This window comes from Otolemur garnettii, unplaced genomic scaffold (assembly GCF_000181295.1).
Source record: "Otolemur garnettii isolate 467f Iridium unplaced genomic scaffold, OtoGar3 scaffold00116, whole genome shotgun sequence".
NCBI classification, from domain to species: Eukaryota; Metazoa; Chordata; class Mammalia; order Primates; family Galagidae; genus Otolemur; species Otolemur garnettii.
Genome location: NW_003852511.1, coordinates 5,244,373 through 5,258,411, shown reverse-complemented (window position 1 = coordinate 5,258,411; position 14,039 = coordinate 5,244,373). Strand labels below are relative to the sequence as shown.

Sequence of the window (14,039 nt, the reverse complement as noted above, 5' to 3'; positions counted from 1 at the left end):
CCCAGCTACTTGGGAGGCGGAGGCAGGAGACTCGCTTGAGCCCAGGAGTTGGAGGTTGCTGTGAGCTGTGATGCCACGGCACTCTACCCACGGGGACAACTTGAGGCTCTGTCTCAAAAAAAAGACATTGGTAGAAAAGGTAGTAAAATTCAAATAATATCTATAGTTTAATATGGTACCAATGTTAATTTCCTACTATTCTTGATAATTTTACTATAGTAATGTGAGTTGTTAACATTAGAAGTGGCCTACGGGATAAAAGAAATGGTTTATACTGGGTGGCGCCTGTAGGTCAGTGGGTAGGGTGTTGGCCCTATATACCAAGGGTGGTGGGTTCAAACACAGCCCCAGCCAAATTGCAACAAAAAAATAGCCAGGTGTTGTGGTGGGCACCTGTAGTCCCAGCTACTTGGGAGGCTGAGGCAAGAGAATCGCCTGAGCCCAGGAGTTGGAGGTTGCTGTGAGCTGTGACGCCATAGCACTCTACCAAGGGTGATAAAGTGAGACTCTGTCTCTAAAAAAAAGAAGAAAGAAAGAAATGGTTTATACTATACTTGCAGCACTCCAAAATAGAGCCAGTCATGACGGCAAGCACCTGTAGTCTCAGCTACTCAAGAGGCTGAGATGGGAGGATCACTTGAACCCAGGAGTTTAAATCCAACCTGGGCAACAGAGCAAGACCCTGTCTCTAAAAAATGAAAAATATTTTTTAAAAAATCAGTTCAAGGCTGGGCATGGTGGTTCACATCTGTAATCCTAGCATTCTGGGAGCCCAAGGTGGGTGGTCTGCTTCAGCTCACAAGTTCCAGACCAGCCTATGCAAAAGCAGGACCCTATCTCTATTAAAAATGGAAAAAACTAGCTGAGCATTGTGGCAGGCACCTGTAGTCCCAGCTACTCAAGAGGTTGAGGCAAGAGGCTCTCTTTACCCCAAGAGTTTGAGATTGCTATTAGCTATGACACCATACCACTCTATCCAGGAGGGTAAGATTAAGACTCTGAAATTTAATGAATAAATAAATAAAAGTTAGTTCAAAATAAAACATTGAAAATTTTAGCCTATATTAGCTACTGCTAATGTTTGAGAAAGAGATTGGGAGGGTGGCCTATATTTAAAGTTTACAGAGGTACTCAGACCCCAGTGAAGGCCAATAATACATTGGCAGAAAGAGTTAATATGTGTATTGCCAACAGGAAATGAATTAATGAGGGAAAATCAGAGCCATCTGTATATTAGTCCATCAGTCCTCCTGACCTGAAGGGGTTTCTGGAGCTCTTCCCACTCCAACTAGGCATGCTTTTTAAAAAGACATCCTCCTTGGTGCCTGGTGCTTTCAATGCTTTCCTAAGAATTAGTTAGGGAATCAGTAACTTACAAGAAAGACAGTACCACATGCCCAAGATACTTACTATTTAAATTCTTTGATAAGATTTTTGTGAATCTTCATGCAGAAATCTTCCACTGTGGTCCTGGAGTAAGGCAGTACCACTGGAGAAGTGTAATCTGGTAACTGCCCTTTGGGTTTGGTGTAACTAGAACAGAAGGGACATAGACATGGTCACCTTCTTAGAGTATCTCATGTGTTGAATGCAAACCAACCCTCTATCACTCCTGAGATCAGACCAGGATAATCTCCAATCTGAGGAAGAAAGTGCCCTCAGTATTACCCAATAGATAATAGGAACCAATTTACTAATTATCTTCAAGAGTCATATACTGTTAATAATCTCCAGAGATCAGGACAGTCTAGTTTAATTCCTATAGCAACATTACCCTATCCACCAAGACTTACATTCTCACTAGTTTCAGATAGTCCCAGATCTTTTCCAACAAGTCATCAAAATTCCAGCGGTGATGGGCAGAGATAGGTACACAATGAGGTACCTTATAAATAATATCCAATTCCTCAATGGAGATCTGGTCAATCTTATTTAACACATAGATACAGGGGATATAAACTCTATAGAAGTAAAAGAAATAAAGGGTATTAGTCTGGACTTGTTGACAAAACTGGCAGATTGATTACCAGCACCCCTCTCACCCAGACTCAAATCAGAGGCTCTCAAAAGCAGTTCAGCTCTTCCTCCTCAAATGACTTCCTATCAAAATAAGTATAAGTTCCAAAAAGTGAACTCCAAGTTGAAAAGCAACAAAATTCAGGCCCTAGTCCCAGACATAAAGCTAATTACTGGGAAAGCATGCTGCAGTGGGAAGAATGCACATTTGAAGTTTCCAAACTGATTCTAATCCCAGTTCTGTCATCTAAATACATACATGTGGGTCTGCCATCCAAAGATTCAGATCAAAATTCATAGATAAAGAAGGCCAACCATGTTATACCATTTTATATAAGGGACTTGCATATCTGCAGATTTTGGTATCTGTGGAGGGTCCTGAAACCAAACCCCCCCCCATACAGAGGGCTGACAGTATGTGTCCTTGGGCAAGTCAATTAATTTCTCTCAGAGTTAGTCTCCTATATTGCTGTCTTAATAACGTAATTTCTGGCTTGGCACCTGTGGCTCAAGTGGCTAAGGCGCCAGCCACATACACCTAAGGTGGCGGGTTTGAATCCAGCCCAGGCCCACCAAAACAACAATGACGGCTGCAACCAAAAAAATAGCCGGGTGTTGTGGTGGGCGCCTATGGTCCCAGCTACTTGGGAGGCTGAAGCAGGAAACTCATTTGAGCCCAGGAGTTGGAGGTTGCTGTGAGCTGTGATACTACAGCACTCTACCAAGGGTGACAGCTTGAGGTTGTGTCTCAAAACAAAAAAACCCATAATTTCTAATAATATATTTCATAATAATTTTTGAAAACAAAAATATAATTTTTTGCTTTTATGAAAACAGGGTACTACTCTTGTCACTTGGGTTAGAGTGCTATGACATCATCTTAGCTCACAGTCATCTCAAACTCCTGGGCTCAAGTGATCCTTCTGGCTCAGCCTCCCAGTCCTCCCGGGACTACAGGTGCATACTACCATGCCCGAGTTAATTTTTCTATTTTTTGTACGGACAGTTCCACTCTTGCTTAGGCTAATCTCAAACTCCTGACCTCAAGTAATCTTCCCATCTTGGCCTCCCAAAGTGCTATAATTACAGGCATATGCAACTGCACCTGGCGTAAAAATACATTTTTAAAACACAGCATATAGCAATGTTATTCCTGGTGTCCAATCAGTATGGCAACCAAAGTTGCTAATGATTAGGCCAAACCACAACTTCTAGGCTTTAGTTCCTTACCTGTAAAATGCCTAACTCACCAGGGTGCAGTAACTGTTATCCTAGCATTCTGGGAGGCCAAGGCAAGTGAACTGTTTGAGCTCACGAGTTCAAGACCAACCTAAGGAAGAGCAAAGCACCCATCTCTACTAAAAATAGAAAAACTAATCAGGAGATGTGGTAGGCACCTGTAGCCCCAGCTACTCAAGAGGCTGAGGCAAGAGGACTGCTTGAGCCTAAGAGACTAAGGTTGCTTTGAGGTATGATGACTAAGGTTGCTTTGAGGCACTCTACCAAGGTGACAGGGTGAGACTCTGTCAATAAAATAAAATAGGCCAGGCATAGTGGCTCACATTCGTAGTCCCAGCACTTGGGAGACCAAGGCAGGTGGATTGCCTGAGCTCATGAATTTGAGACTAACCTGAGCAAGAGTGAGACCCTGTCTCTAAAAAGTAGCTGTGGCAGGCGCCTGTAGTCCCAGCTACCTGGGAGGCTGAGGCAAGAGAATCACTTGAACCCAAGAGTTTGAGGTTGCTATGAGCTATGACACCACAGCACTCTACCAAGGGTGACCGAGTGAGACTCTGTCTCAAAAAAGAAAAAAAAAAAAAGAGGGCAGGCGCCTGTGGCTCAAATGAGTAGGGTGCCTGCCCCATATACCAGAGGTGGTGGGTTCAAACCCAGCCCTGGCCAAAACTGCAAAAAAAAAAAAAGAAAAAGAAAATAAATATAATGCCTAATTCAAGGCATTAGCTTTTGTTTGCAAATAAGGATAAAATAATTTATCCAACAAACAGGAACAATGAACAGGAAAGCAAGTAAAAAATATTATATCTAAATGCTAGGAATAATTTTAATAGTAGTCTAAATTATTAAAGTATTAATAATAGTAATGTTTCATAGAATAGGTATTTAGCTATGTACTCTGAGGTTAGGGAAAACAGACACAGTCTGGCCTGCAATGACTGCTGCAGGGCAGCTTGTATGATTTCTCAGATGGATTAATTCTGGGAGAACTGAATGATCTACTCTCTTTGACCATCACATTAAAAGAGCTTAAGGCAGTTCACAGCAAGTAACTGAAATAGGGAACTTGGCTATCATAATCAAATTTAAAAGCAAGAAAGGATGTTAGAAATAAAAACCAATCCCTCGTTTTACAGCTGAAGAAACCATTTGAGATAGTAGCACAAATAGAGTTAGAGTTGATGTCTGCCAGATTCATGATCCAAATTCAACATTTAGGCACAGACTACAAACTTGGTCAGTACCTGTTTCCTTCCACCACATCAATGAGGTCATCAGCTGTGGCATCGCTACGAAGAGTCACATCAGCATTATGAATTTTGTATTCAGCCAAAATGCTCTTCACAGTTTCAGCATCCAGCTCACTCTGAGGGCACTGAATGAGCATAGCAAACAATGACTAGATAGGGTGCACACACAAACACACACACACACACACACACACTTCCCAAAAGTACCTATCAAAGTACCTGGATAATTCAAACAAAATGCAAAGTCACTACTAAAGACACTCTAGATGAGAGTCACTAACTTCTAGGAGGAAATAAAAACTAAAAATTTTTCCAAACTTGGACGGTGCCTGTGGTTCAGTGAGTAGGGTGCCAGCCCCGTATACAGAGGGTGGCGGGTTTGAACCTGGCCCCAGCCAAAGTGCAACAACAAAAAAACAGCCAGGCGTTGTGGCGGGCACATGTAATCCCAGCTACTTGGGAAGCTGAGGCAAGAGAATCGCCTAAGCCCAAGAATGGAGGTTGCTGTGAGCTGTAATACCACAGCACTCTACTGAGCGGTACACTTCTCACCTCTTCTACTTTATGACCCTACTTTAAGAAGCTATTGCCCTTTTATTTTTTTATTTCATATTTGTATTTTTGAAACATTATGGTGTTAAAAAAGGTCCAAGAGGTACTGGGCTAGTTCTTGTCTGGTCTTTAGTATTTTAGGGAAAATAGAACTAAGCCTCCAGGAATCTAAGAGTATTATCTAAAACACCTAGTAGCAGCTACTGTGCAAAATTTGATGGGCCAAGTCAAATCCTAGGCATGTCTATGGATGTGTGGTAGGGCATGGGCTCCAGTTCTTTTTTTTGTTTTGGTAGAGACAGAGTCTCACTCTATCTCCCTCAGTAGAGTGCTGTGACATCATCATAGCTCACAGCAAACTCCAGCTCTTGGGCCTAGGTGATTCTCTTGCCTCAGCCTCCGGAGTAGCTGGGACTACAGGCGCCTGCCAAAATGCCCGACTATTTTTTTTGTTGCAATTTGGCCAGGGCTGAGTTTGAACCTGCGACCCTTGGTATATAGGGCCAGAGCCCTACTCACTGAGCACAGATGCCACCGTGGGCTCTAGCTCTTGACAAACAGAAAATTTTTTTTTTTTGAGACAGAGTCTCAAGCTGTTGCCCTAGGGTATAGTGCCATGGCACCATAGCTCACAGCAACCTCCAACTTGGGCTCAAGCAATCCTCTTGCCTCAGTTTTTCTATTTCTAGTAGAGACGGGGGTCTTACTTTTGCTCAAGCTGGTCTTAAACTCAAGAGCTCAAGCAATCTACTTACCTCAGCCTCCCAGAGTGCTAGGATTAAGGCGTGAACTACTGCGCCCAGCCTAGAAATTGTTTTGAGAAGACAGGTGAGGCTTGGCACCTCTGGCTCAAGTGGCTAAGGTGCCAGCCACATACACCTAAGGTGGCGGGTTTGAATCCAGCCCGGGCCCGCCAAAACAACAATGACGGCTGCAACCAAAAAAATAGCTGGGTGTTGTGGTGGGCGCCTGTGGTCCCAGCTACTTGGGAGGCTGAGGCAGGAGACTAGCTTGAGCCCAGGAGTTGGAGGTTGTTGTGAGCTGTGATGCCACATCACTCTACCCAGGGTGACAGCTTGAGGCTCTGTCTCAAAAAAAAAAAGAGAAGACAGGTGAGCAAAAGAAAAGTTGGTACCAAAAGGATCTAACGGGAGAAAGTGGGGAAAGTGAAGGATAGGGATCTTCCTCTCCTTTCTGCTATTACTTAAGGACAGAGGCACATGACCCTAGCAAGAGACAAAGTAGATTATAGCTACTTGAATATCATAGGGGAGATGCCAGACCACACCAGGGCTGGTCAACTGGCATCATCAAGGAGTGGTTAGATGCCACAAAGTAAATGGCAATGCCTTGACTGCATGTTGCCAGGTCTGAGGGCCTCTTCCATCCTCATCAGGGAGACTGCTAACCTCTCTCTTAATACAACACAGAAGACATCACCTCTCATCCAGATTATTACAGTAACCCTCTCAAATAATTTCTGTTTCTGCTCTTAACCCATTGCATTCTATTTTCAACACAATAGCCAGGATGATTCCATTAAAACCTAAGTCAAAACTTATTTACTCTGTGGATCAGAACATAAATAGTAATTACCCATCTTCTATAAAGTGAAAGCATTCATGGCCCTATGTGATGACTTCATCTCTTATTATTCTCCTACTTGCTCACTCTGCTGTTCCTGAACTATGGGAAGGCATGAGCTACCTCAGGGCTTTTGAACTTGGATATTCCCTCTACAAGAAACACTCTATTCCAAGATATCTATTTGGTTTACACTTTGATGTCACCTCAGTAAAGACTTTCCTGACAGACCTACTTAAAACTGAAACTCTTATACCAACACTCTTTATCCCCTTTCCTACTTTACTTTTGTTCTTTGATTTATCATTATCTAATATACTATAATTCACTCATTTATTTTATTTGCTACTCTACCCAGTTAAAATATAAGAGCAGGGGGTTCTGTCTATTTTGTTCCCTCTTCCATTCCCCACTTTCTCCACTCCTGCTCTAGCCCAGAGCCTAAAACAATGCTTGCCCCATGATAGTTGATCTATTAATTTGTATTAAATAAATGAAAACACAGGATACTGGCAGCCACCTATTGCATGCAAGAGTAAGATTGGTCCACATTCCCATATAATCCCAAATAGATAAGCCAAAAGAAGAAATGAAGTTGTAAAGGTAAGTCTAAAACTGATTCCTGTGCTAATCTGGAAGTCTTTATTGTCAATCATTGTAAGGTCATTGTGTTATCTCAATTAGCACAGGGAAAAGCCAAGAAACTTCAAAAGGTCAATGTCTATGGACCTCAATCCACCCAGAATCCAGTCCCTTTGGCAACCTACCCATATCACCTTCCCCACTTACAGTGGCTGTGAGATTAATGCCCCCCTTGTCCTTCTTCTTAAAGCCAATATTGGGGGGTTTGCTGTTCAAGCGAATGCCAAATCCTTCCAGCTCATTTTCAATTATTTTCTTGTGTCCCAAGGGTTTTAGGACATCCAGAACAATCAGGATCAAGTTACAGGTTCGGGCCACTGAAGAAACAAACCAAAAAATTTATGCTCAAAAAAAAGTTCAATAAAAATCTTAACTAACCCAAATTATACAAGAGATATTTTTTTTACCCTACCTTTAAGAAATGAAGGATTTTTTTATATATACACATGTATATGAAGTTCTTAAGTTTGCCAAAGATTTATACCAGAATTTGCAGTGTATGCCTTGGAGTCATTATATATTTGCCCAAGAGCTGACAAACCTTGTAGATAGTAGAAGTAAAAAAACAAGTCAGAATAAAGATACAAACCAGGAAATAACCTAACTTCCCAAAAGGGCTTAGAAAGATTTTAAACATAAAAAAGGAATTCTAAAAGAATAAGATTATCTGATTTTTTGTTCTATTCTGCTTCTAAGAGACAGTGTCTTGCTCTGCTGCCTAGGCTGGAGTTTACAGTGGAACCATCATAGCTCAATGTAATTTCAAACTCCTGGGCTCAAGCAATCCTCCTGAATAGCTAAAACTAAGGGATGCATCACTATGCCTAAATCATTTAAAAAAAATTTTTTTTAGAGATGATGTCTCACTATCTTGAATTAATCTCGAACTCCTGGCCTCAAGTGATCCTTTAGCCTTGGTCTCCCAAAGCACAGGGATTAGTCAAAATTATTGTGAGACTCTGCACCTGACCATAGCATATTTTTTGTCAACTTTATTGAGGTATAATTTACAAAAAGTAAATTGTACTTATGTTTAGCACATGGTTTGATGACAAATGTGTAAACCTATTAAATCACCACAGCAATCAAGACAAAGATTCACATTACTGCCAAAAATTCCTTTGTGTCCCTTTTCAATCAATCTTCCCCTCTATTTTCAACCAAAACTGATCTGCTTCTGTACCACAGTCTGCATTTTTCAGAATTTCATATAAATGGAATCATATCAAATGTAGCCTTTTTTTTTTTTATTTAGAATAATGTTTTTGATATTCAACCATGTTGTGTATGTATTAGTAATTTATTTTTTTTTTTTGGCTGGGGCTGGGTTTGAACCCACCACCTCCAGCATATGGGGCTGGCACCCTACTCCTTTGAGCCAAGCCACAGTACTGCCCTTATTAAATCATAAAGAAGTAGATCATTATCTCTTTTTTAAAGCCAAGAAGTATTCCATTTTATAGATATCCATAATTTGTTTATCCATTCACCTGTTGATAGACATCTGGGTTGTTTTCACTATGCATTATTATATATAAGTTTGCTACAAATATTTCTATGGGCATATATTTTTACTTCTCCTAGATTAATACTGGTAGAACTATTGTGTCATATGGAGGTATAAGCTATTAGAAATTGCTAAATAGGGCTCGGTACCTATAGCTCAACCGGCTAAGGCGCCAGCCACATACAACTAAGGTGGCGGGTACGAATCCAGCCTGGACCCGCCAAACAACAATGACGGCTGCAACCAAAAAATAGCCGGGTGTTGTGGTGGGCGCCTATGGTCCCAGCTACTTGGGAGGCTGAGGCAGGAGACTCGCTTGAGCCCAGGAGTTGGAGGTTGCTGTGAGCTGTAATGCCACAGCACTCTATCCAGGGGGAGAGCTTGAGGCTCTGTCTCAGAAAAAAAAAGAAAGAAAGAAATTGCTAAATAGGCCAGGTGTGGTGGCTCACCCCTGTAATCCTAGCACTCTGGGAGGCCGAGGTGGGTGGACTGCTTGAGCTCACAGGTTTGAGGTCTGCCTGAGCAAGACCAAGACTCCATCTCTAAAAATAGCTGGATATTGTGGCAGGCACCTATAGTCCCAGCTACTTGGGAGGCTGAGGCAAGAGAATCACCTTGAGCCCAAGAGTTGGAGGTTGCTGTGAGCTATAATGCCATAGCCCTCTACCCAGGGCAACACCTTGAGACTCTATCTCAAAAAAAAAAAAAAAGAAAAGAAATAAAGAAAAGAAAAAGAAAGAAATTGCTAAATAGTTTTCCAAGTATTTGTACAATGTTACACTCTCATCAGCAATGTACAAGTTTCAACTGTTCCACATCCTAACACTTGGTAGTTTCATTCTTTTTTAATTTTAACCATTCTCATGAATGTAAAATATCTCACTGTGGTCACAGTTCCCTAATGACTAATGATGTTAAGCCAACCTCTCACGTGCTTACGATATGATTCACATATTGTCTGAGTTCAGTCTTGCCTTTTTTGTTTGTTTGTTTGTTCATTTTGGGGACAGAGTCTCACTCTGCTGCCCAGGCTAGAGTGGCTTAGTGTCAGCCTAGCTCACTGCAACCTCTAATTCCTGGGCTCAAGTCTCCTGAATAGCTGGGACTATGGGCACCTGCCACAACACCCAGCTAACTGTTTTATTTTTAGTAGAGACAGAGTCTTATTCTTTGCTCAGGTTGGTGCTGAACTCCTTAGCTCAAGTGATCCTCCTACCTTATCCACCCAGAGTGCTAGAATTACAGACCTGAGCCATGGCCCCTGGCCTGCCCATTTATTTATTTATTTATATTAAACCATAGCTGTGTACATTAATGCAATCATGGGGTACAATGTGCTGGTTTTATATACCATTTGAAATATTTTCATCAAACTGGTTAACATAGCCTGCACCACATTTTCTTATTGTGTTAAAACATTTATGCTCCATACTTAATAAATTTAACATGTACCCTTGTAAAATGGAACACAAGTGTGTTCCCACCAATTACCCTACCTCTACCCATCCTCCCCCACCTTCCATCTCCTCTTTTCCCTTCTTCTTGGGATATAGTTGGGTTATAGCTCTCATATGAAAGCTATAAATTGGTTTCATTCCCTGGGCTGAGTACATTCAATACTTTTTCTTCCATTCTTGAGATACTTTGCTAAGAAGAATATGTTACAGCTCTATCTATATAAACATGAAAGAGGTAATGTTTTCATCTTTTGTTTGTTTTTGTTAAGAGACAGAGTTTCACTTTATTGCCCTGGATAGAGTGCTGTGGCATCACAGCTCATAGCAACCTCCAACTCCTGGGTTTAGGCGATCCTCTTACCTCAGCCTCCCAAGTAGCTGGGACTACAAGCACCCGCCACAACCCTCAGCTATTTTTTTGTTGCAGTTTGGCCAGGCTGGGTTTCAATCCACTACCCTTGGATATGGGGCCGCCAACCTACTCACTGAGCCATAGGCGCCACCCAGCCTCCATCATTTTTAAGGCTGCGTAATATTCCATGGTGTAAATATACCATGATTTATTAATCCATTCATGGATTGATGGGCACTTGGGCTTCTTCCATGATTTAGCAATTATGCATTGGGCTGCAATAAACATTCTGGTGCAAGTATCTTTGCTATAAAGTGATTTTTGGACTTCTGATATATATGTCTAGTAGAGAAATTGAAGGATCAAATGGCAGGTCTATTTTTAGATCCCTAAGTGTTCTCCGAACTTATTTTCCAAAAGGAACATATTAGTTTGCATTCCCACCAGCAGTGCAGAAGTTTTCCCTTTTCTCCACATCCATGCCAACATCTCTGGTTTTGGGATTTTGTGATGTGGGCTAATCTTACCGGGGTTAGATGCTATCTCAAAGTGATTTTGATTTGCATTTCTCTGATGATTAAGGATGATGAGCATTTTTTTCATGTATCTGTAGGCCATGCGCCTATCTTCTTCAGAGTAGTTTCTCTTCAAGTCCCTTGCCTACTCTGAAATGGAATCACGTATTCTTTTCTTGCTAATACATTTGAGTTCTCTGTGGATTCTGGTTATTAAACCTTCTATAGAGACATTACCTGCAAATATCTTCTCCCATTCTGAGGGCTGTCTGCTTGCTTTACTTAACTGTGTTTTTGGCTGTGCAGAAGCTTTTTTAGTTTGATCAGATCCTAGTAATATATTTCTGGTGTTGCCTCAATTGCCTGGGGGGTCTTCTTCATAAAATATTCGCCCATGCCAATTTCTTCAAGTATTTTCCCTGCACTTTCTTCTAGTATTTTTATAGTTTCATGTCTTAAGTTTAAATCTTTAATCCAGTGAGAGTTTATCTTAATTAATGGTGAAAGGTGTGGGTCCAGTTTCAGTCTTTTACAAGTAGCCAGTCAGTTCACCCAGCACCATTTGCTAAATAGGGAATCGTTTCCCCACTCAATGTTTTTAATTGGCTTATCAAAGATCAGATAACAGTAAGTAGCTGGGTTCATCTCTTGGTTCTCTATTCTGTTCCATACATCTACCTCTCTGTTTTTGTGCCAGTAACATGCTGTTTTGATCCCTATCGATTTATACTATAATCTGAGGTCTGGTAGCGTGATTCCTCCTGCTTTGTTTTTATTTCTGAGTAATGTCTTGGCTAGTTGAGGTTTTTTCTGACTCCATATAAAACAAAGTATTATTTTTTTGAGATCTTTAAAGTATGACAGTGGAGCTTTAATAAGGATTTCATTAAAATTATATATTGCTTTGGGTAGTATGGACATTTTAACATTGTTGATTCTTCCCAGCCATGAGCATGGTACGTTTTTCCATTTGTTAACATCTTCGGCTATTTCTTTTCTTAGAGTTTCACAGTTCTCTTTATAGAGATCTTTCATGTCCTTTGTTAGGTAAACTCACAAATATTTCATCTTCTTTGGCATTACTGTGAAAGAAATGGAGTCCTTGACTGTTTTTTTAGCTTGACTATTGCTGGTATATATAAAGGCTACAGATTTATGAGTGCTGATTTTGTAACCTGAGACACTGTATTCCTTAATCACTTCTAAGAGTCTTGTAGTAGAATCCCTGGTGTTTTCCAAATATATAATCATATCATCTGCAAAGAGTGAAAGTTTGATCTCCCCTGACCCTATATGGATACCCTTGATCGCTTTTTCTTGCCTAATTGTGATGGCTAAGACTTCCATTACAATGTTGAAAAGCAGGGGAGACAATGGGCAACCTTGCCTGGTTCCTGATCCGAGTGGAAATGATTTCAATTTAAGTCCATTCAATAAAATATTGGCTGTGGGTTTGCTGTAGATGGCCTCTATTAGTTTTATAAATTTCCCTTCTATACCAATTTTCTTAAGTGTTCTAATCATGAAAGGACGTTGGATATTATCATAAGCTTTTTCTGCATCAATTGAGATAATCCTATGGTCTTTGTTTGTTTATGTGAATTATATTTATAGATTTATGTATATTGAACCAGCCTTAGGAACCTGGGATAAAATCCACTTGGTCATGGTGTATAATTTTTTTTGTAGATTCTGATTACTAGGATCTTGTTGAATATTTTTGCATCAATATTTACTAGTGATATTGGTTTATAATTTTCTTTTCCTGTTGGGTCTCTTCCTGGTTTGGGGATCAAGGTGATGTTTGCTTCATAGAATGTGTTGGGTAGTATTCCTTCTTTTTCTATATTTTGGAAAAGATTAAGCAATATAGGTTCTAGTTCCTCATTAAAGGTTTGGTAGAATTCTGATGTGAAGCCATCTGGTCCTGGGCTTTTCTTTTTAGAAAGCTTTTGTATAGTTGATGCTATTTCAGAACTTCATTCTGGCTAAGTCTAGGAAGATGGCATGCTTCCAAATATTGGTATATTTCCTTCAAATTTTCATATTTCTGAGAATAGAGTTTCTTATAATATTAAGGATTTTTTGAATTTCTGAGTTTATTGTTATTTCATCTTTGCCATTTCTGACTGATGAAATTAGAGATTTTAGGCTCAGTGTCTCTGGCTCAAGTGGCTAAGGCACCAGCCACATACACCTGAGCTGGAAGGTTTGAATCCAGCCCAGGCCCGCCAAACAACAATGAGGCTGCAACCAAAAAATAGCTGGGCGTTGTGGCAAGCACTTGTAGTCCCAGCTACTTGGGAGGCTGAGGCAAGAGAACTGCTTAAGCCCAGGAGTTGGAGATTACTGTGAGTTGTAATGCCATGGCCCTCTACCCAGGGCAACAGCTTGAGGCTCTGTCTCAAAAAGAAAAAAAAAGGAATTAAAGATTTTACTCTTCTAACTTTTTTATTTATTGATCTGTTGTATAATCCTTTCGTTTTCAATTTCATTTAATTACTCCTCTGATTATGGTTACTTCTTTTCTTCTGTTGGGTTTGGGACTGAAATGTTCCTCCTCTTCCAGTTGATTGAGATGTCCCATTAAGTTGTTAACTTCCTCTGTTTCCATTCTCTTGAGGAAGGCTTGCAGTGCTATAAATCTCCCTCTTAGGACTGCCTTTTCAGTATCCCAGAGGTTCTGGTAATTCGTGTCTTCATTATCATTTTGTTCCAAAAATTTGGTAATTTCCATCTTAATCTCATCTATGACTCAGCTATCATTCAGCATAAGGTTATTTAGTTTTCATGTTTTGGGGAACATGTTTTTCTGCATCCATGAGTATGCAGATTCCTGTTGTTACTGAGTTCAACTTTTATTCCATGATGGTCTGAGAAGATGCAAGGAATAATTTATATTCTTTTAAATTTGCTGAGGTTAGACTT

The 14,039-nt window shown here is 40.5% G+C and overlaps 1 protein-coding gene and 1 pseudogene across 1 annotated transcript in view; both read right to left on the bottom strand.

Moving 5' to 3' along the window:
• Positions 1 to 14,039, bottom strand: part of LOC100956004 (developmentally-regulated GTP-binding protein 1) — a 59,355-nt gene that overhangs the window by 6,545 nt on the left and 38,771 nt on the right. The window contains exons 2-5 of the mRNA XM_023517674.1: positions 7,428 to 7,597; positions 4,497 to 4,627; positions 1,794 to 1,961; positions 1,411 to 1,533 (exon numbers count right to left, since the gene is read on the bottom strand). Of these exons, the coding sequence (XP_023373442.1) occupies positions 1,411 to 1,533; positions 1,794 to 1,961; positions 4,497 to 4,627; positions 7,428 to 7,597 (592 nt within the window). The remainder of the gene's footprint in view (positions 1 to 1,410; positions 1,534 to 1,793; positions 1,962 to 4,496; positions 4,628 to 7,427; positions 7,598 to 14,039) is intronic.
• Positions 6,364 to 6,482, bottom strand: LOC111727665 (annotated as a pseudogene).